The following is a 21,391-nucleotide window of genomic DNA, read 5'->3' as shown; positions in this document are numbered from 1 at the left end:
ATATTATAAATAATATAAATATAAATATAAATAAATATAGAAAATTATAATAATAAATTTATAATAGTGATATGTATTTTCCCTAATCAAATCGAATGAATATAAAAAAAAGTGTACTCACATGTAATAAATCGAATGTCCAATGTTCAATTTTATTCGTCTAGATTTTTTTCATCAATATCCAGCTTAATATCACACTGCGGTTCTATGGCTTCACTAATTTTTTTTAAACCATCGATGTCAAGGTAATTGACTTAAATCTCATGTACCCTAGATTTAGTTAAATAGATTTTTAATTATTTTATTAAATTTAAATATTCATTACGTAGTAATTAAAATTAAAATAATTATTTTTATCAACTTACCGGCTCTTGAAGCTCCGGAGCCACGAGATTTTAAATTTCAATTAAAAATCACTCATTTAATTTCACTTTTCAAAAATTTATGAATAAATTAAATTTAAACCGGGAAATATTTAAATACATCGAGTTTATTAAAATAAACTAATTTAATTAAATTAAATATCGTACTGGTTATAAAAACTGCTTTGAAGAGAGACGCGTGCAAATAAAATGGAGGTCGATCACTGACTGACGAAATGCGCAAACGAATGCGTAGTTGTCAAAGAGTGGGGGGTCGAGGAAACTGATTGGCCGTTGAGTCTGGGTAAGGTTTAAATTCATTGGTCGTTACGGGCTGAAGTTTCAAAATTACTGGCGGGAATTTAAAAATTTAGATTTAGTTTTCTTGACACGCGATAGGCAGCAGCAGTTACTTGAACTATTGAATTATGATTATTTGAAATTGTTGTTGTTATTATTATGTTTTAATGTCAGATTTAACCTCAAATAAATAAGTTACAAGCATGGCTGATTTAAAAGATTTATTTATCAGTGCGACACAACGATTATTTAGTAATTGGACAGCATTACGTGTAAGTAATTTCAATAAAATTTTAATTTCATTATTTATTTTTACCTCGACTGGTTTATTTAAATTTTTAACCTCAAATTTAAAATTTTTGCCGTACATGTAAATATTTAAATTCTCAATATTCGAATTTAAATTTTTAATCAGTGACATTTTATTTATTTATAATTATTGAGCTAAAAAAGTCAATTGTTGAGTGTGAAAAGTTTTAAATTAATTACTTACTAAACTTCGCATTAACTTCAAAAAATTTTCAAATTATATCTAGCTGTCAATTTTATTTCTTATATTAATGATTGACAAAAAGATTAAATTTTATTTTGCGAAGATTAGATGCTGGGTCACGATTAATTACTTGGTCATTTATTTTATAAATTAAAAAATTAATTGATAAGAAACGAATGTCAAAAAATGGAGATTTCATTGGTTTAATTTTTTAGATGGCTGTTGAACATGGGCATGGATCTAAAGACAGTGTCAGTAATTTTTTGTATCACATCACCAGCTTTATAAATGAGAATGGTAAAAATAAATTGTTAATATAATAATACTAAAATAAAAATTTATTTATTTATTCATTTATAATATTTAATGTTTTTATAATTGCGTAGAAAACTTGTCAGATGATGGACTAGCAGAAGAATTGAAGGAGTGCATGGATGACGAGTTCGAAATTCAGTTGGAAGATGAGAGTGAGAAACAGATAGCAAATATTTTACTCAAATTTAATCAGTACTGCAGCCAAGGTAATTTAGAATTAGTTCAGTCAGAAATAGATAAATTGCCGACACTAAAACCCTGGATTCTATCGCGAGAAGAAATTATAAGTCAGAGAAACAGATCGCATACTGGTTCTCTGGCGAATAACTTAGAGGATTCTTCCTCGGACACTGATGGAGATGATGTAGATATGGAGACTGATGAAGCTGCTGCTCGTGCTGATGATGGATGGACGGAAGTTAAGACGCGAAGAAAGTAAATAATTGTTTTAAATTATGAAAAAATTTATTTAATAAAAATTTATAAATTTGCTATCCAACAGTTGGTTTCGTTTTTTTTTTTTTTACAGTTTTTATTTACTTATTATTATTATTAGTAGATGAAGGAATTGGAATAGTAGAGTATTTATTTGAATCCAATGTAGTATGATCTGTTTTAACATCTACTTCTTTTGGTTTTTCGTTTGATCCGCATATACTTAATATCACTGGTAAAAATAATAGCCCATGGAATAGTCCAAATACTACTACTGATGTAAAAAGCTTGAAAAAAATTTTTTTAAATTAATAATTAAATTTTTTCAAGTAATAAAAATAGTGAAGGAAGGACGGAGGCAAAATGAGCTACCAAAAAATGAAACAATATCAATAACGCGAGTTTATTTGCCTTTTTTACTTCCCATTTTGCCTTTTTCACTTCACTTGCAATAAAATTTTACAGTGGAGTTGTTTACTAAAAAAAACTTACTTTGAAAAATGTACTAAATAAATAAGCTTTACTAACACCGAGTAAAACAAAGGCTAGGAAGGTACTCAATCCCCCGTTAAATACCGCAGGGCCCATCGCACCAAGTGTAGCAATTGACCTCTCTAAAAAAAAACAAAAATAAAATCTACTGTGCATACAAATATTTACTGGATTTATTTACTATAAATATATTAAAAATATACCATCTCGAGTACCAGTGACTCGAGTAAATTCTAATCCAACATGAGCTGCATAGTCGACAGCTAATCCAGCACACATCAGTATGATAATACTCGAGGAGATTTCAATAGTCAATCCTAAATAATACAATGATCCTAACAGATCAATCAGAGTAAACACAACACAACAGATTACCCAAAATGATACTTTTATATCACGTAATAGTATGACGGTAACTAAACTGACAGCTAAAATTTCTAAGCATAAGTTTCTTGTCAACTCATCTCCAATTATCTATAAAAAAAAACAATTTTCTGTAGTCACTAGTTCTTGATAAAGTTTTATTACGGCAAAATTTTAATGATCTTGAAAACATTTAAAATTCGTGTCCGTGAAATAAAAAATAGCGGAAAGTTTAAATACTGGGTGTATAATTATTTAATTATTACCTTATTTGCCGTCCAAGAAATATATTCCTGAGAAAATATTGCAGCATGATCAATGCCCCGTTTAAAATCAACAGATTTAATTATCTCACGTATAGACTGCATTGCGTGTAACTGATCAGCCGTTGTATTGATGTGAATATGTTGAATTTCGAATTTTGAAGTCTATAAAATCATGGTATTTAAAATTCATTAACCCGTTTATCAGAAGATAAATTATCAACTTTATTATAATTAATTTAAAATTCCAAAATTCATTTTACCGTAATATTGTAATCAACTGTTGGCAGTCTACTAAATTTAATATCTTTAACATACGACTGTCCTTTTCTCGTTAATAAATACTCCGAAAGTGACCCATAGTATTCGTCTCTATCAATTTCTGTACACAAAATTATTTTATTTCATTTTTATCTTAAATACTGATCATCATTAAATTAATGCAGAGACAAAGTTACGGCAACTGTTCCTAGTTTATTAAAAATAAACCCATAAGAATACCGTAATAATTACTTGGAATTATGGAATGCGTGCCCATAATTTCTAGGAAAAATTTCCATAACTAAGAATACTTCCTATAATTCCCATAAAATATAAAGATTGTCACCATAAATTTCTCTCCGTGATATAAAAAAAAAATCATGTATAAATACCACGTGTTTTATTATTTAACCATTTGCTGTAAGCAATAAACCAGGGATCCAAAGTTTTGTTATTGACAAATTTATGTTTAGCAATGACATTAATTAATTGACCAAGTGCTTCACGGTCTTCGTAGTAATCAATTCCCGCTAAATAAACACTAGCCCTCTTTCCGTACTTGGGAAAATACTCAATAAGTTTATTGTTAAATTTCAGGGGATAAGACTCCTGATTTAAGTACAATAAGGGGTCGTAGTGTTGTCCCAGATTATAGATTCCCCAGGCGTTTATCAGAAGTGCAGTGGCGGTAATCAAAATGATAAATATTTTAACTTTAGGTCTCATAGCAAATGGGCCGATAAATTTTTCAAATATTTGTTTTTGCAAATTCTTCTGGCTGCATTCATTGGGCTTCCAGTCGATCTTAGATTGACAGAAACATCCGTCTCTCTTCATCGCTAATCGTCTTTCGTCCAACACAAGACAACTCACAAAAAACATTATCTCGAAAATAAATAAGAAAAAAATTCCCATTGTGGCAAACATACAAAATGATGACAAAAAAGGCATAACGGTTGTCATGCCAATAGCAAAAGCTATTATATTTGTCAATGACGTTGTGGTTATCGACATTCCAGATTGTTCAAGTGCGCGTGCAATACGCTCGGGTATTGTTAAATTTTTTTCACTCTCGGTTAAGCTGTCGAGACTTTGAATAATGACAAACATGTCATCGACACCTATACCAAGTAACACAAACGGCAAAACTGAGTGTATTGGTCCGTATGCATATCCCAGATAAAAACAAACTCCGAAACCCGACAAAATGGCCTGACCTACCACCGAAACTCCTAGCAATGATAAATAAATACGCTGTTGAACCGGGTTGCATTTACCGATCATTATTATTACGTAGGCAACAATAATAAATAACCCGCAGCACAGTATACTTATGTTATTTCTCATAACATCGTTAAGACAATCGATAAAACTTCTTTTTGCCACAGCATAAATTTTCATGCCCTCTGGCAAGCTGCGATTTGAATACAAAGTTCTCTCAATGAACTCCAGCTCCCATTCCGGCGAATGTATGTTAGACTTTTTTAAAATCCAATTTAAAATTGTTGCTTTTGCTCCAATTACTCTGCCACTTTTATCATACTCCACTCTCGATAGTAATGGTGATATGTCCGTTAATATATTACCTTTCTCCCTATAAAATCGAATGAGATTTTTTTTACTTGCTAAACTAAATTAATATCACAAAGGCGGCTAGTTTCAAAATTTTTAACTTCCACAAAATTAAAAGTTTAGTTCTTAATATATTTATAAAAAAATATATTAGAGAAACTTCTTCGGGTAAAAAAAAAATTTTTTGGGAGAGTAAAAATTTTTCCCGCCAAGAAATTATTTTCTTTTTGGGTACGATTTCAAAACTAGGCGCCTTAATAATTAACAATTCAAATATTACGTGTCACGTAAAGCAGCAGTTACGTCTTCAAGTATTGACTCTCGTGTTAAATTTTTCAAGGCATGACTTTCATTCTCTCTAAAAACTTTTAAAATCGATTGATAAATGCAACTATCCCCAGACATCAAAGTTTTCAGTGGACTCAATTCTTCAATCAGAAGTTGATCTGTGTCATTATCGATGTTTGTCTCTCCATTTTCAAACCACGTAAGATATCTAATTAAAAAAACAAATTCTTAAGTCTGCGATAAATTTAAAAAACTATTAATAACTTTTATTAGATTCTTACTCTGCACATACATCGTGCCACGTTTGGTTCTGGACAACGATGCTCTTGACGCTGTTTTCAATTTCATTGATCTGTCGAAAAAATTTTATTTTTATCGTCATAATAAAAAATTATCGAAATACTTGACATGCATTTATTTTTACCGCTTCAAGTACTTGAGGATCTAGAACATTCGGAGCAGTAACGATAATACTTTCGTATCTAAGATCGCCATTGAAGTGTTCCTTGACCCAGGCAGCATCTTTCCGTATAATAGAATCCACAGGAATGAAGGATTTGATCGGATCGACTTCTTCCCGCCACAATGACAATCCAGGACCGCAAACTCCACTTATACAAAGCGATGCTATTAACCATACCCACGGTTTGTTCCCTATACTCAGACCGATTCTGAAAAATAACTTGTTTATTTACACAAACGTAAACTACCTAACTGTCTAGTTTAAATTAATTAACGGTACATTTATTTATTTAAATCAACGAAATTTACCGGTTAAATATTTTTCCATAGTTCAATTTAAAATTTACTATCGAATCGCGACAAGTCCGCGTGCTGCTGGACGATTTACGCGGGGACTCCATAGTTATGCCGCAGGGTTCAGCATCCGAATGTGGACTGAGTATCTGATGATTCGAATCTCTGGTGCCATGTATCATTTATTAAATGTAATCTAAAGTAATTATATAACATGATCGTGCTCATTGTCACGGGAATCGCACGCCGCGATTCAAACCCGGCTTTTAAAGCTGTGGGCGTTTAGTCTCAAGCTTCAATGAGTCTTGATCATTGTAATTATTACTATAATTATAATTACAACCGTAACAATAGTTTTTTTTTTATTGTACCATAAGTGTTATTTTATTTTGAATTATAGGAATTACGGCCTTACTGGTCAGCTTACTTTACTGTTTATTTTAAATTATTAATTACATATGTGTAATTACATCTGGATGTCAATTTATATTTATCACTGCACAGAAAAAATTTTTACGTACCTCAAAAAAATTTTTTGCATTATAAATTGAAAACAAAAATTTCCTTGGGACGATAAAAAAATTCTGGTTTTAAAAAATTTTTTTTCGCGCCAAAATAAAATTTTTCTATGCAGTGATAAATATCGTAAATTAATATCTACATATAATTATACATACGTAATTAATAATTAAATACAACCAGTAAATCCATAATTCCTGTAATAAAAAATAATAATAATCGTTAAATGTTTTAATAATTATTTTAACGCCTTGATAATTGCGGTCATACTGCAATTATTGAGTTTGTATGCCGTAGACATGCGTTGAAAAAATAAATATTAAAAAATTGTTGAAGTAAAGAAGAAGCTAACGGTAAAAACAGCGAATGGCACGCGTCTTTATGCAACAACTGATTATCCTTTTATCTCAAAACTATTTATACAATTATTTATCAATAAAACTTTAATGCTTCCATAAATCCATTGAATTATTTCAGCCGCTTAACTTATCATCTTCATAAATATATCTACACCTAGAAAAGGTGTCATATTACAAGTAGATTTGACCTAGAGAAAAAACTTTCTTCAACAAAATTATTCGGGTAATTTGAAAGTGACCAACCGGCAGTGGACGAATAACATAACACAGCGTATTACATTTTCTTTTTTTTTTTTTTATGTAGGTAAGCTAATAAAAGAGACACGGTCACCTGTCCCAGTAGTAGGAGAAGCTCTGCGAGGTGATAAAGAAAACCGGGCAATGCCGGTGGTTGTGCCGCGTGTGGCGATAAAGAGTTGGATCTGAGTTTAATAAAAGTAGGGAGTTTATAAGGTAGGTAGTAAATGTATAGTAAGAGAATATAACGTGTACGCCTTTCTCATCATTCCAGAACATGATCCATCCCATCAGTGTTCAGTGTTTCCGACATCTCTCTCCCCGATGGATGTGTTCTCGCAAACATCTTCATTTTATTTAAATATTTGCTCGCGTAATATCAACTGCAAATCAATCGATTTATTTAGTAACAAATAGCAATAGTAATCTGTCATACTTTATACGATCAATAAATTACAATACTAATAATAGTAATAATAATAATTGGTATTGATCGTATACAAGTTAAGTAAACGGTCCAAGTGTATCGTCAACGTGCGTGATTGATTTCGTTTATTCAAGAGCTGACGTTTGCGATAATTTAACAGTACGGTAAGTCCGATGATGATTCGTTGGCCCGTGATGCCCTGATAGAACGAATTACGAGCGACCCGGACATCTCATACTCACCATGCTCATTTAATTACTGATTTATTACGCGATTATATCAAACGCCGCACGTTTACTTGCCGTTATTGAATCATCAGCTCAAATCACATTCACGTGCTCGCAGATTTTACTGATGCGGGTAAAGGTTTTAAGATGGAATTCTGGAAATCCGGGCAGCTGTCATATCAGTTTATTGTTAAATTCATTTGATAATAGACAATTTTTTTCTGTTTTGTTGTATTTTTTACCCACACACTCAGTGATTAAACATAACGGTTTTAGAAAGTCATCGACTGGGCGACGTCTTCCTACAGGTCGCTCAAGTTCATTTTAGCTCTGGGTCATTGGTTTAACATTTCTAGCTTTAGAAAAAAAATTACATATATATATTTAATGTAAAGTACACTTGTCACTCTGGTGTCTGCTCATGGCAAATGTGATACGCTTTTAGTCACGCGATAACGGTATTTTATTATGTGGTTTTTGTTTACTTAATTATATTTATTTAATTAATTATGTATTTTAAGTTCATTGTTATATTTGCTTATGTAAATTTATTAGCGGTAAAATTTAAATTTGAATTATTGCGGTTTAAAAATTAAATGTTTCTGAGGAGTAAATTAAATAATTTAAAAAAATAGTAATTTAATTCTGGAGCAAAGTCGTGTGATAATAATTGCGCGGTAGCTTATAATTTATATGATGAAGATTTTGGATTAAAAGTATAAATAATTTACCGTAATGAACTCAATGTCTAGATAAGGTAGAATAGCTCACAAATAAGCTGAGTGCTAACTCTGCCGTTACGCTTTGGATTAAAATTTTTCCAAGAAAATCTACGCGTAAATCGGTAGTCCATTAGATAAATGGGTTGAGCAAATATAATAACAGTTAAGTGCAATCGGAGAGAAAAAAATAAATGATTATTTATTTCTAGAAATTAAAAAAAAAAATCTTAACTTTTTTGTTAATTAAATAAATTTTTTCAGTCGCGATCTGATTATCAGCAGATTAGTTAAATTTGAAAATTAATTTGCATAATTATTTGTAATTTTTTAAATTATTAAATTACTGGTTTTCAGAAAAAAAAAATGCGGATACTCTGGCTGTTGATTTTTTGGATCGCCATTTGTCAAGGACAATTAAATTATGAAGGAAATCCATTAACAGAAAATACCGAGTACACTGCTGATGAAACACATTATCATGTAAATTATGACAGGAGAAAATTAAATAATACGACAGATCCACACGCACCGGCGACTATTTATTTCCATGATAATAAAAACACCTCGAATATGTCAATTAACGTGGGTTTAAATAATAAAGCTGGTGAGCAGTCATCAAAAGCACCTAGTAATTTACATGCAAGCTCAGTGGGTACATTGACGCATCAAGTGTCTTCAGTAAACCCGTCAATCAAAGCACACGATTCTACGTCTACTATGCAAATACAATCACGGCAATACTCGACAGATCAAAGTGGTAATTTTAATAAAATGCAAGCCACGTCCCGGCAAATCGGCTCATCATCAGTCATCTCCAACGATGCGCTTAGTAATTTTTTAAATTCACGAACTCCCGCTGAATCCCAGTACGCTTTAGATAATTACTTGCAGATGACATCCTCTCAAGTAGACACACAAGTCAATCCCGTTAATGTCGACAGCACTAAATATTACCAGGTTTTACCTTCAGCGTCATCGTCATCATCAATGGACATTAATCAGCAATCAAGTAACGGACAAGTTGACAATGTATCTAATCTACAGTCAGTTACAAGCATGACAACAATTTCCGACACACAACCTGAGCCACAAATTTATCAAACGTATCCATTGTATCAGCCAACGTTACAGAGTCGCCATGATTACATACCAAGAATGAGACGACGTCCTTATTATCGTAACTCGATTAGCAGATATCGTCAACGTATACAACCACGTCTAGGTCATGGTTACATTGGCAAGGGACCAGGACTAGGTCCTCCGCCGATTGGACTAGGTCCTGGACCAGTCGGACTGGGACCTGGACCTGGGCCCGTTGGACTAGGACCTGTAGCTACAGGCCCCATGGGATTAGGCCCGATACCTTATGGGTCCAAGCCCGAAGTGATTTACACGAAACCACCGGGAGCAAGTCCCGGTTACGCACCAGGAGCGCCAATAAATAATTCTCCATATGAAGACGCCAGTGCTCATTTCTCTGCTCTAAATCATCCGCCTCCACCCAAAGACAACGTCTACTACTCTCAACTCTATGCCCAGTCTTATGACCCTCATTACTACAATTACATCGCCAAGACGGGGAAAATAAAGCCCTGGCTCTACGGCAAGATGGGTCGTCACCCAGAGGAGACGAGTTTCTGGGGCGAGCTGTTCCAGAGTTTTATGAAACATGGAATGAAAAATATGATGAATCCAATGTTCCTTCTAGGGCTTTCCATACCCGCGATAACACTGATGCTGTCTGCGATCGTGCCCAAGCGCTCTTTTGCTAGATCATCAAATAATTACGGTGATTATCTAAGTGAAGAAAAAATAAACGAGCTTGCGGACAAAGTACGCAAGGCTATTAAGTGTTACGAGAGTAATAAATTCAGTGACAGTAGCAATTGTTGGTAGTTATTTTACATATTTATTTATTTATTTATTTATTACGTGATTTTAAAGTGCAATTACTATATTTATTATCTACGAATGCATGTTCCGTGGAGTGAATTAATAACTTTAAATAACCTATCCAAGTACTGATTAAAGACAGAGGTTCAGGGTCGTAAACCTTGTGGTCAATTCGGCGCCATTAAGACACCAGACCGTTCACCAATAAATTACTATATAAAATTATTTTAATTAGACAATTTAAAGCCTAACCTGTGGGTCATGAGACCCAGACATTACCTCTACTATACTCTAGCTTTACCAACTACAATTGCCTGAGTTGTTTATATTTTTATATCTATTTATAGATAAAACTTACAAGGATCACACTAAATATTTTAAAAAACTACTTCATTAACGCTGTTTTTTTTTCTTCGTTTAATCAATTAATTAATTTTCATTTACATTTTGTTCCTGGCTCCCTACTGAATTATTTTAAACAGATAAATTGTTAATATAACAATGAGGTATTCTAATTATTTATGGCAAGACACCGGACGATCTACGTCCCATTATATGTACAGTCTACCAAAAAATATCTTTACAACTTTAATAATCATTATTATTTATTAATTACTTTTTTTTATAAAAAAATATATGTATTCTGTATATAATGTATAGTTGTCCGTTTATAAATAAAATAAAATCGCATTTTTACTGCGAAAAAAAATATATCAATCAAAATGAATACTACTAAAGCGTAGTAACTTGAACATATTTTTTTTTTAAATTTATCAGATTAATTATAAGTTTATTTATAAATCACTACTTGATTCTTTTTACTATTATTATTATTAATAAATTCTTTTGACTAATAACGGCATCGAATCTACATAATTATTGCTAATATTCAGATACAAGTGATGTATTTACAAATTTAAAAAATTAAAATAAAATTTTAAATTTTCGCACCAGTCGATTCGATGTTTTAATAAAGAAGAGGATTTTGTACTCTGAACACTCGATATCGATTTCGATTAAAAAAATTTATCAACATGATTGTAAAATATTTTACCCTAGAAAATTATTATGATTAATCTTGATCTATTTTTTCTTCTTTCAACACGAGATCAATCGCCTCGCCGACGTCTTTGACAACGAAAGCCGGGCGTGCAAGTCCACTCTCCAGTGGCAAAAAATCACGTGGACAATGTTCAGCAATGAACTCTGAATCCCTTCTATGGACCCCAGTCTCCACCAGAATACTGATACACGCTTTAACATTCGGTGCAACTAAATTAGTACCCAGCAACGATTCCAGACCACGAGACTTTGTTGCTTTGCCTTTTGAATATCTTGCCAAGTATTTGTCGTACAAATTTGCGCCAAATATGTCAGTATTTATGTTGTCACTGAAATAACATAAATTTTATTTAACAAATAACAATTTATCATTCGCTAAATAAAAAATAAATTTTAAATAAATTTATATTCTACTAATTAATCTATCTTTTAAATAAAAAGTTTTGTAAAATCGAGATCTGCATATTTTGAGAGAAAATTTAATTAACTACGAAAAAGTACTGATGGTAAAAAATGTCGGACTAATTATTCTGGTAGTTGTCCGATAAATTATTCATTAAAAAAAACTCATGTATAAATAAAGAAATTACCCAGCACACGATGAAAAATAAAATTTTGAATTGCCTTGAAAAACTGTAGTCAATTTAAAATTTTCAAATTTTTAGTAATTAATTATTTGCTTGCAGAAATAATTTTTAAATTTAGAATAAAGCAAAATTTCTCACCATTAAATTTTTATTAAAATTTCAAAAAAATTCCTACTATTAAAAAGTTTCAATTTCCAAGTAATAAATTTTTTTTTCAAGATCTAGATATTTAAAAAATAAAATTTATAACTTACCCGACAGCGTAAATAGTATCGATATTATGATCGATTCCAATTTTCTTAGCATGGTTCATAATCATATGATTTGCGTGATAATAAGTAACTTCACTAGGTTTACCAATCAGCGCATTATAAATTAAATCCTTGCCAGTAACTTTTTTATACAAAGACTCGAGACAAACGAGGAAAGCGCCATGCCCGTAGCGAGGGATCGGAGCCTCTGAGACCCACAGCAAATCCATATTGCAAGCGAGGATCGGCAAATGAGGGTAAGGAATTTCCGATGGTAACGACGAGGGCATTCCTTGGGTCATCAAGACGTCAACCATCAATTGAAGCGGAGTTTCCCAGGTCGTGGGTTCACTCAGCAGAACAATTCCCTCAATTGGCTTAAAGTCAGGGTCTACTGGCCCGCAAGTCGGATTCCTACGGTCTTTATTAACGTAATCTAAGCTAGGAAAATTTTTAGCCAGCTCATCAACGGTGACCGTCTTCTTGAACCCCAGCTCTTCAGCGATTTGTTTTATCGGGCCCTGGCCGGAAATTAGGACCCGTTTATCGTGGAATTGCTTGAACAAACAAAGTGGCGAGTGAGCCAGCACCACTTGATCTTCAGTTATTTCGTAGCCGATCCATTTAGACAAGTCGGCAGCTTTTTCAGAGCGCAAGGAGTTCCCACTGTTCGTTACAAATATCGTAGGGATACGGAATTTTCCATCGTTGTCTTTCAAACGTTTGAACGCTTCGGGCACCGGTGGCAAGACAGTTTTTCCACGTACTATCACACCATCTATGTCAAATATTAAACCGAATTTTGGCTTTGGCTTTGTGCTAAAATGCTAAAAAATAAATTTATTATTACCACTAATTAATGATATATTTTTTAAATTGATCTTGACTTAGAAAATTTTATTTTTCAATAACTTTCTGTCAATAATTAACCAATAGAACACGTGCTTAGACAAGGCGAAAGTATTTTTATATTAACCCTGACCCGCTTTCTACTAAGACATCAAAAATAAATATTTTTAACGTCAGACAATTTAAATAAATAAATAAAATAAATAAAAAAAAATGGATTCAAAACTTTCTCAGTAGTTTTTAATTCGAAAAAGTGGCAAAATAAAAATTAAAAAAAATTAATTTTTATTTAAATAAAAAATTCACGAGCACGTGCAAGTAATTTTGTTAAGGATAAAAATAAACGAGTGATTAAATAAAAATTTAAATTTTAAATTGTGATAAATATATATATAACAATTGTAAGTAATTAAATTAAAGTTAATTAAAATAAAACTTACTTGTGCTCCAGATAATTTTCTAATTTCCAAGCGCAGCAATATTTTCATAGCCATGGTAATTGTAATTAAAAATGTATATAAGTATAAAAATGTATATATGTATGTATTGATAGAAAAATTAAAATTAAATCAGTTGATTATTTATGACTGGAAAGCATTTTTTATAAAAAAACACAATTGGACATTTTATCTTTTTAGAGTGATGAGTAAGTGTAAGTGTGGGTGAATATATAAATATATAAATATGTATGTACAATAGTTTATTGAATGAAGGTGTTGGGTAAACTGTTAAATTAAAACAGCAACAGAATAATTTACTACTCTGTTTTCTGTCGTCAGCTGACGAGAGAGTTTAAACAGTTGATCGTTACGTGGCGCCAATAATTAGTTTTTTAAAAATCGATAGCTGTCGGTAACAGAACATTCCGAACCTAAACTCCTGTAATGTCGATACTGAAGTAAGCCGATGCGTCTGAATGTAGCAGACGTTAATTTATAAATTTTAAATGCATAAATTAAAATACAATTTTAACAAATGCGCGCTCTGATTTTTTAATTATCTAAGTATGGATTTTTTAAATTTTTACTTACATTCATTGATTCAAAAATTTTAAAACTGACACTTGTCACACTGTACCAGAAATGAGACAATTTATAAATTTTAAATAATTAAATTTAAAAAAACGCGCGTACTAATTTATTCAAAAATTTAAAAAATTTCTAATTGTCCGCTACGTTCACACTCGTAGTGAGCCAACGTCTAATAAGTTTTAGATTTTTTTTCAAAGCAATAAATTATTTTAAAAATTGCATTATAGTTGTTTTAACTTTCTACATGCGCACATTTTTAATTATTTTTTTTTTTGTAATTGATTTATTGAAAAAAAATCCGAAAATTGCTAATCGTCTGTCAACCTCAGAATCTTGTAAAATCATTGGAATTCGAGTAATTTCTTCATCAGCATCATCATCAGGTACTTGTTTAATTTAAATTATTGTTTGGCTATGGGTAAAAATGAGTCTTTTTTTTTATTTTAAAAGTCTGGGAAAATTTTATGAATAGCAACTTGCCCAGTATTTTATTTAAGATTAAAAATTAATTTTACTTTCAAATTTCAGCGGCACCAGTAACATGTGACGCCACTTTTAAACCAACGTCATCTGTTTTTCAGAACAACAACTTTTTACAAAATTTAATGACTTTCTATTTCATTACAGAATTATCAGATATGCGAAATATTTCTTATTACATATATTTAGCTTATGGAAAAAGGAGCTGTCAACTTTAACTATCATAAATTTTTATGTCAACGGATTAGTTGTGGTACTGACAGTCGTAACTATTGATAACAGTAGTTTGAGTAATAATAATAACAACAGTAATATTAATAATAATAATAATATATAGAGCGTGAAACATAATTAACAGAACAGGGGCGTGAACAAAAACACAATTGAATTTGTAACACCGTGATATTGAATGTCAATTGGTGATCAATGACAAACACTTGTAATCTGGGTAACCTCTACCACAAGGAGTTATCCACTGTTCGTCTTACCCACTTACGTTGTTACTGCATTTTAAATTCAAATTTAAATTTAAATTCAAATTTTAATTGTAAGTGTAATTATCATTTAATAAAAACGAGGATTTATCACCTCGAACGATAGTCCGAGTAATCGCGTGATGCCATGAGTGAGGAGGACGATGGAGATGAAAGCGAAACAAGGTCTCGTGAGAGACTTGGATTTAACTCTCCAACCTCGACCGGCACCACGTTACAAAGTTTGGCTTCCTCTGGCAACTCAACAGGTAATTAGTCCTCTATTTTATTTATTTATCAATATCATGATTTTTTATTATTATTATTACTATTATCATTAACAGCTGCGCCTGAGGAGCCTCTATCAAATAATCGGCTACAATTTAGAGACAGATAAAAATTTTGAGACATGTTGGTTCTACTTTACGCTACATCGTTCAAGTATGTCCTCGCCATTGTACACTAGTGAACCAATTGACCACATCAGCCCTAAATGGTCATCTTTAGAAGTGCCTACTTTACATGCTACTGGTCTTTCTACTGCCAATGGTAATTTTAATTATTATTTTTACATGGGAACTCAATCTGGATAACTTTTGTCTGTCAGTGCCCTGATAGTCATCATAATGACGTTAAGTAGATTGAAAGTTTAACTTCAAATTGACATCGAGATTTCCTGTCAAATTTTTCTGGCAAGACTTGTCAGAAACTTGTTACTAGACACTGCACTTGACACTGCAGAAACTTGCTGAGCAAGGTGTGGCTACCAGGGTGACATCTTTGGGAAAAGGAGGGTTAAAATTTATCTGACAGTCAAAGTTACTCAGGTTGACAGCTGTAGTAATCAATAAATAAATTAAATACACTGATATATTTAAAATTAAACAGAAATAGTTCTACGACTGTGGAGAAGAACAGTAGCCAATGATCCAACAACCGACGTGACAGTATTCACCTGGGGAATATCATTCACAGGTTTAGTTTATATGGGACCTAAGCTCTCTAATAATTTAGAATCAATGCTCCGAAAAAATTCATTGATCTTCCACCTGTACGGTGGATTTTTTGTACCATCGTATTGCCTTCTTCACCCACCAGAGTTCCGTAGATATTTATATATGAGTGTAAATAACTCGGAGATCTGTGACAGTTATACCGTAAGCAAATTGAGCAACCTAAGGAACTTAATGCAGTCGTTGAAGCAACGAACTGAAAGCGCCCAGGCTCTCAGAGACAGAATAGCATCTGGAGAGAGCCTCGAGCCGAAGTTCAAGCAGACGACACTGAATCGGCTGCTCCAGCCGAAGCGAATGAGCAAGGAGAAGAAGGCTGAGATTATAAAGATACGAAAAGAGTTAGAGATTGCTAAGTTTAGAACAAAATTATTAGAACAAGAGAGAATAAGAAAAGTTGGAGAGCTGCGGGCGCTGAACCAACGGCATCTTAGTATTATGGAAGAGAATCAAGATCTAGGCTCGCTGCTGATGGAACGCTATCGCGAGCTCAATAAAGACATCGAGCGGCTGCGTGACTGGAGGCAGAGCCACATACAGATGCGCGAATGCTTTGTTCAGACTTCGGCACAGCTGGCTTACCGTCGACGTCAACTCATATCGGATTTAAATTTAATTTACCCAATAAGACAAGAGTCCGAGCGCAAGTTTACAATAAACAATGTACATTTACCAGACAGTGAGGAACTGGACACTGTCAATGACATCCAGTCTGCTGTAGGACTCGGCTTTGTCTGTCATGCTACCCAGGTAATTGCCAACATCCTCAATGTACCCACAAGGTATCCGATTATTCACAGCGGCTCGCGCAGCAGAATATTAGACCATATTACTGACAATTATCCGTCTAAAGACCGGCGGTCGCCTTTGTTCGCGAGGAGTAAAGACAAAGTTCAGTTTAATTATGGTGTCTATTTGCTGAACAAAAATATTGCTCAGCTGAAATGGTACTGTGGTCTTCCTACTTCCGATTTACGCACTACCCTGTCCAACTTAGCTTCACTGATGAACTTGAAGCCTGGACAATCGCTGGATAATTCCAAGAGAACTTTCTCAGGGTCATCACTTGACACGGACAATAGCAATGGCAAGCAGCACAACGTGTCGCTGACTCCGCCGTTTCAGAAAATAATAATTGACAAAGAATTGAAGCTTCTCCATCAGCCGATGAGGACAATCAGTCAGTTTAAAAATTCTAAAACAACTTTGGGCTCATCTTTAGATCAGGGATTAGACAAACCAACGCCCGCTTTGGTACTGGGTACGGAGACGAAACGAATTTGTAAGTCTGAAGAAAGTGCTATTGATGATAAAACATTATCGTTGTTTCGAGACAGGCTGAGTCATAGCAGCGAGGAGAATGTTTTTATGGATGATAAAGGCAGCAGAGTTTCCAGGAGGTTCAACAAAGAATCTTTGTCCTCAGCTAGAACCATAGAAACTGATATTGAGATAACGATACCCACCTCTGTGTGTTGCAATGCCAAGTATGACGACTCAAATTCCCGGCAGAGGAGTTCTAATTCTATAAGCAGCTGTGAAATGGCTCTGAGCAGCTCGACGACAGAGGTTGATAGACGCAGTGGTAATCCTGGTGATAAAATAAACGGCGGTGAGTGTCACTCGCTGGTCGAGGTACTCGAGGCCACGTTGATGCGGTCTGTCAACAGTAGTCTGAGCCATCAGCACAATTATCAGCAGTACCGGCATGCTGATGACGAGCATTCAAGCAGTGCAATGTCGAGCGCGAGTTCGAGCTCAGCATTTGAGAAGACTGAAAACGAGAGGAGCCAGGAGACTCTTACGTACTTTAATGACAAGAAAGACATCAATGGTTTAGTTGGTGATATTATTAATAGTAGCGAAACTCTTTCTAGTTCCGCTGTGTCGCTGGATGACACTGGAACTGGGAACTCATGTCAGAGGGTACAGACTAGGTCAGATGTTGCTTCTAGTTGTCCTGAAAGTGCTAAGTCATTTTACGACGACAGGTAAATTATTTTTTAAAATTTTTATTTTATAAATGTATTGATGTTTCTTTAAAATTGCAGTGATGTGGTGACACAAAGAAACTGGAGAACTGAGTCCAATCCTAGCTTAGAGACATCAACAGGGTACGAACAAGTAAGTTTTATTTAAAATGAAATTTATCTGTTAGCGATGGAGACAGTTAATGATAATAATTATGTATTGATGATGTCTAGGTAAAAAATAGAGGAACTCAATCAGTTTCGACGTCTCAATCTCAGCCAAATAAAGTACAAGAAGTGATAAATGACTATCGTACGTCTTCAGAATTGATAGATTCAATACGACGGAGCTCGGAAAATGTGTTCGCGAGAACCGAGGCGTTAGCAAGTAAAAAAACAAGTTTCAAAGTCATGAAACCACGTTCTTAGGTACATTTTTAAATGCATTCACACTAGAAATGTTTAGTTAATAAAATAATATTAATAATAGTAATAATAAAAAATATATATTTAATTGTTTTTATTTTTATTTAATATTAAAATTTTATTTATTTTACGCAGGTCACTATGTTTTAAATTTATACATGTTTATAATTAAATTAAAACAAAATATATTTTTACCACGTAATCACGTGCGATTAAATTGTCAACGAGTTTAAATTTTTTTAATTGCATTATGTACGAAAATTAGTCACCAAGTTTTTGTAAATATAAACTTTTTTCTTGTACAGACACGTCAACAATTTAGAACGTGTCTTTAATTTATCCTGTTGTATAATTATTGATATTTATTTATAAATGATAATAATTAATATAATTGAAACAGTAATTTTATTATTTATATTAACTATTTACAAGCTATTAATATAATCGGACGTTATTTCCCTAATTACTAGTTTTATAATTAAACTTCTAAATCTCTTTCCTGATATCTCCTCAAGTTTTAGTTTAGATTTTTTTAAATTACTAATTTTGGGCATTATTTATTATTGACTGCTAAGAATGTTCTTTTAAATTTTTTAAATTAATCTATTACTTTTTATTTTTATATTTATTTGAATTAAAATATTCTAACTATGATTTATATATTTATTAAATAACTGATAGGAAATTATTTTTTAAAGAAAAATTCAAACTTTATCATGTACGAATTGATATCTGAAAGAGACTAAAATTTTTTTCAATCAAACCAAAGATCTGTGAATAAAAATTTTTTAAACCCGATAAAAATAATTTTTATTAATTGTAAAAAAAAACAAGTACTATATTACCGTTAATTAAATACAAAAACTTATCAATAAATGAATTAAAAATAATGAATATAAAATTAATTTCATCACGATTCTGCTGAATTTAAGTTGAAAAAATTTTCTCAGAGTACAAAAATTTAAAACGCCCCCAGGAATTTTCTCGCATTATAAATTGAAATCAAAATTTTTTTGAAAAATCAAACAACTTTTTCTAGTTCTAAGAAAATTTGTAGTTTCAATTCGTAATGCAAAATATTTCTTGCGTGAGACATTCTTTTTTTCTGTAAACCTTAAAAAAATCTCATAATTTAGGATTTTAAATCTCGTATTAATCTTGTTGAGAGCTGATGTGAGTGAGTAAAATAATTCAAAAATTTGAATATCTATTTAGGAGTATCAACTCCAACAAGACTGGCACTGACTTCCCACAAGTTTTTGGCGACATCATCTTTCAATATTTTTTTAGAGTCATAAATTTTACAGTCCCGGTAGAGTAATCCTGATTCATTTGATAAGGAAGCATCTGTTGCGCAGTGCAAAACTGTTTGTGCGCCCTGTTATTTCAATAAAAACGTCATCATTAATACAATCATTTATAATATTACTATCAATTTATTAATTTATTAATTACCTGGTGAGCAGTTCGTAGAAATAGAAGAGCCACTGGAGAAAATATTATGTAATGGAACCAACTACGCTTGACGTTACGAAACAGTCCCGTGTAAGTAAATCCCGGACAAACCATATAAACATTAACTCCAGAACCTTCTAAACGTCGAGCCAATTCTTTTGCAAAATAAGCGTTCGCCAATTTTGAATTGCAGTAGCCAGGATTCATGCGACCTTTCGCAGGTAGACCTTTTTCTCCATTCAAATTTGAAAAGTCAATAACTCCGGACTCCAATAGTTTTGACGTAACAATTACTACCCTAGTTTTAATTAAATATTTAATGGCGTTGTTTAATTGAATAATTATTTAAATAGCAAATACCTGCTGGGAGCTGATACTTTAAGTTTTTCCAAAAGTAAGTTGGTGAGGAGAAAATGTCCCAAATGATTTACACCAAAATGAATTTCAAAACCATCTCTGGTCATTGAACGATCTCTCAGTGGTACGTAGACTCCAGCATTATTTATCAAGCAATGAATTTCTGGAAAATCATCGAGGACTTGCTGAGCAAATTTGCGTATAGATGCCAGCGAAGCCAAGTCCAGTTGCATGGGAATCTAAAAATTTATTTATTTATTTTTATTGCAATAAATCAGTAAGTAATAAGTATTTAAGTTGCTGCTAATTACCATTTCACCAGTTGATACATTTTTACGTATCTGTAAAATAACATCACGAGCATTGTCCATATCTCTGCATGCCAATATGACACGAGCTTGTCGCCGAGCAAGTTCACGAACAGTTTCCTTGCCGATGCCGGAATTCGCACCGGTTACGAGAAAAACTTTTCCATGTAAGCTGCTCGTGTCTTTACATTTTCCCCAGGTTAGTTCACGGCATTTCCTCAACAATCCCATTATCACAATTATTGGGAACAAGATGTAGCAGAATGAAGGCATGATTGTAATTACAAGTAATTATTTATTTGAAATATATATTTTATCACACAGACATCAACAGCCAGCGGGATCACCACAAGTTTATTTTCGAAATAATGATGACTGATATTTTTGTATGTAATTGTCATGCGCGTTGAATTACTTTGTTCAATTATTTCATTGTTGTAAGTGATGAATAATACATGCAGATTTTAAACAATTTAAATGTATGAGTAATTAATGTGAGTGTAAAAATGAAAATTATCCGCAGAATAATTAAAAATATAAATATAGACTTTCTTTGGACATCTGCGGACTCAACCAAGAACCCGGTATCAGGATATGGAGTAACAGTTGTTGATAAGCGTGTATTCTTTATTTTGCATGTGTGCATTCGAAAATTCAAACTCTGGTTCTAGTCAAGCGTTGGCATCAACGAGAGCTGAAGCTCGAGCATTTTTGAATGCACCCTAATTAACATAATTATTAACACGATTTATAATAAAATGACAAAATTTCAATTTTAAAATTTCGCGCCAAGTTGCCGCTGCTGCGCGGCGCTGTATTCGGCGTTCAAATTTTTGCTAGAGTGG

At 32.6% G+C, this 21,391-nt stretch overlaps 6 protein-coding genes across 9 annotated transcripts; 3 read left to right on the top strand and 3 right to left on the bottom strand.

Annotated features, from left to right (window-relative positions):
• Positions 1-789: 789 nt before the first annotated feature.
• On the top strand, positions 790-7,606 carry LOC103575931 (Pre-rRNA-processing protein TSR2-like protein). Its single transcript, XM_008555937.2, has 5 exons — positions 790-934; positions 1,371-1,452; positions 1,542-1,905; positions 7,083-7,231; positions 7,290-7,606. Exons 1-4 carry the CDS (start codon positions 866-868, stop codon positions 7,084-7,086), a joined length of 519 nt encoding a protein of 172 aa, XP_008554159.1. The 5' UTR covers positions 790-865; the 3' UTR covers positions 7,087-7,231; positions 7,290-7,606.
• LOC103575941 (NPC intracellular cholesterol transporter 1) lies at positions 1,927-6,021 on the bottom strand. Of its 2 annotated transcripts, XM_008555947.3 has the most exons (10): positions 5,916-6,021; positions 5,569-5,815; positions 5,426-5,496; positions 5,137-5,352; positions 3,677-4,878; positions 3,287-3,405; positions 3,027-3,188; positions 2,601-2,871; positions 2,398-2,519; positions 1,927-2,192 (listed from the first exon to the last, which is right to left on the bottom strand). In XM_008555947.3, exons 1-10 carry the CDS (start codon positions 6,005-6,007, stop codon positions 2,007-2,009), a joined length of 2,688 nt encoding a protein of 895 aa, XP_008554169.2. In that variant the 5' UTR covers positions 6,008-6,021; the 3' UTR covers positions 1,927-2,006. The 2 variants fall into 2 exon arrangements, with proteins under 2 accessions (XP_008554169.2, XP_053596614.1); XM_053740639.1 differs by lacking the exon at positions 5,916-6,021 and having other exon boundaries at positions 5,437-5,496; positions 5,569-5,655.
• On the top strand, positions 7,520-10,590 carry LOC103575792 (uncharacterized). Of its 2 annotated transcripts, none has more exons than XM_008555730.2 (2): positions 7,520-7,606; positions 8,746-10,590. In XM_008555730.2, the coding sequence occupies exon 2, from the start codon at positions 8,755-8,757 to the stop codon at positions 10,285-10,287; it is 1,533 nt and encodes a 510-aa protein (XP_008553952.1). In that variant the 5' UTR covers positions 7,520-7,606; positions 8,746-8,754; the 3' UTR covers positions 10,288-10,590. The 2 variants fall into 2 exon arrangements, with proteins under 2 accessions (XP_008553952.1, XP_008553976.1); XM_008555754.3 differs by lacking the exon at positions 7,520-7,606 and adding an exon at positions 7,662-8,127.
• Positions 10,591-10,683: 93 nt separating this feature from the next.
• Positions 10,684-13,798, bottom strand: LOC103575813 (haloacid dehalogenase-like hydrolase domain-containing 5). Its single transcript, XM_008555768.2, has 3 exons — positions 13,474-13,798; positions 12,188-13,011; positions 10,684-11,675 (listed from the first exon to the last, which is right to left on the bottom strand). Exons 1-3 carry the CDS (start codon positions 13,525-13,527, stop codon positions 11,357-11,359), a joined length of 1,197 nt encoding a protein of 398 aa, XP_008553990.1. The 5' UTR covers positions 13,528-13,798; the 3' UTR covers positions 10,684-11,356.
• A 946-nt stretch (positions 13,799-14,744) lies between these two features.
• On the top strand, positions 14,745-19,137 carry LOC103575819 (UV radiation resistance-associated gene protein). Of its 2 annotated transcripts, XM_008555789.2 has the most exons (6): positions 14,745-15,286; positions 15,362-15,566; positions 15,906-18,021; positions 18,082-18,154; positions 18,235-18,429; positions 18,562-19,137. In XM_008555789.2, exons 1-5 carry the CDS (start codon positions 15,182-15,184, stop codon positions 18,427-18,429), a joined length of 2,694 nt encoding a protein of 897 aa, XP_008554011.1. In that variant the 5' UTR covers positions 14,745-15,181; the 3' UTR covers positions 18,562-19,137. The 2 variants fall into 2 exon arrangements, with proteins under 2 accessions (XP_008554011.1, XP_008554003.1); XM_008555781.3 differs by having other exon boundaries at positions 18,235-19,137.
• A 140-nt stretch (positions 19,138-19,277) lies between these two features.
• Positions 19,278-21,122, bottom strand: LOC103575833 (retinol dehydrogenase 11). The gene is made up of 4 exons (XM_008555800.2): positions 20,550-21,122; positions 20,242-20,477; positions 19,882-20,179; positions 19,278-19,804 (listed from the first exon to the last, which is right to left on the bottom strand). The coding sequence occupies exons 1-4, from the start codon at positions 20,817-20,819 to the stop codon at positions 19,634-19,636; spliced, it is 975 nt and encodes a 324-aa protein (XP_008554022.1). The 5' UTR covers positions 20,820-21,122; the 3' UTR covers positions 19,278-19,633.
• Between the last annotated feature and the right edge of the window lie 269 nt (positions 21,123-21,391).

This window comes from Microplitis demolitor, chromosome 7 (assembly GCF_026212275.2).
Source record: "Microplitis demolitor isolate Queensland-Clemson2020A chromosome 7, iyMicDemo2.1a, whole genome shotgun sequence".
In the NCBI taxonomy this organism is placed as follows: Eukaryota; Metazoa; Arthropoda; class Insecta; order Hymenoptera; family Braconidae; genus Microplitis; species Microplitis demolitor.
Note: the sequence above shows the minus strand (reverse complement) of the source record. Positions and strands in the feature narration are given on the sequence as shown.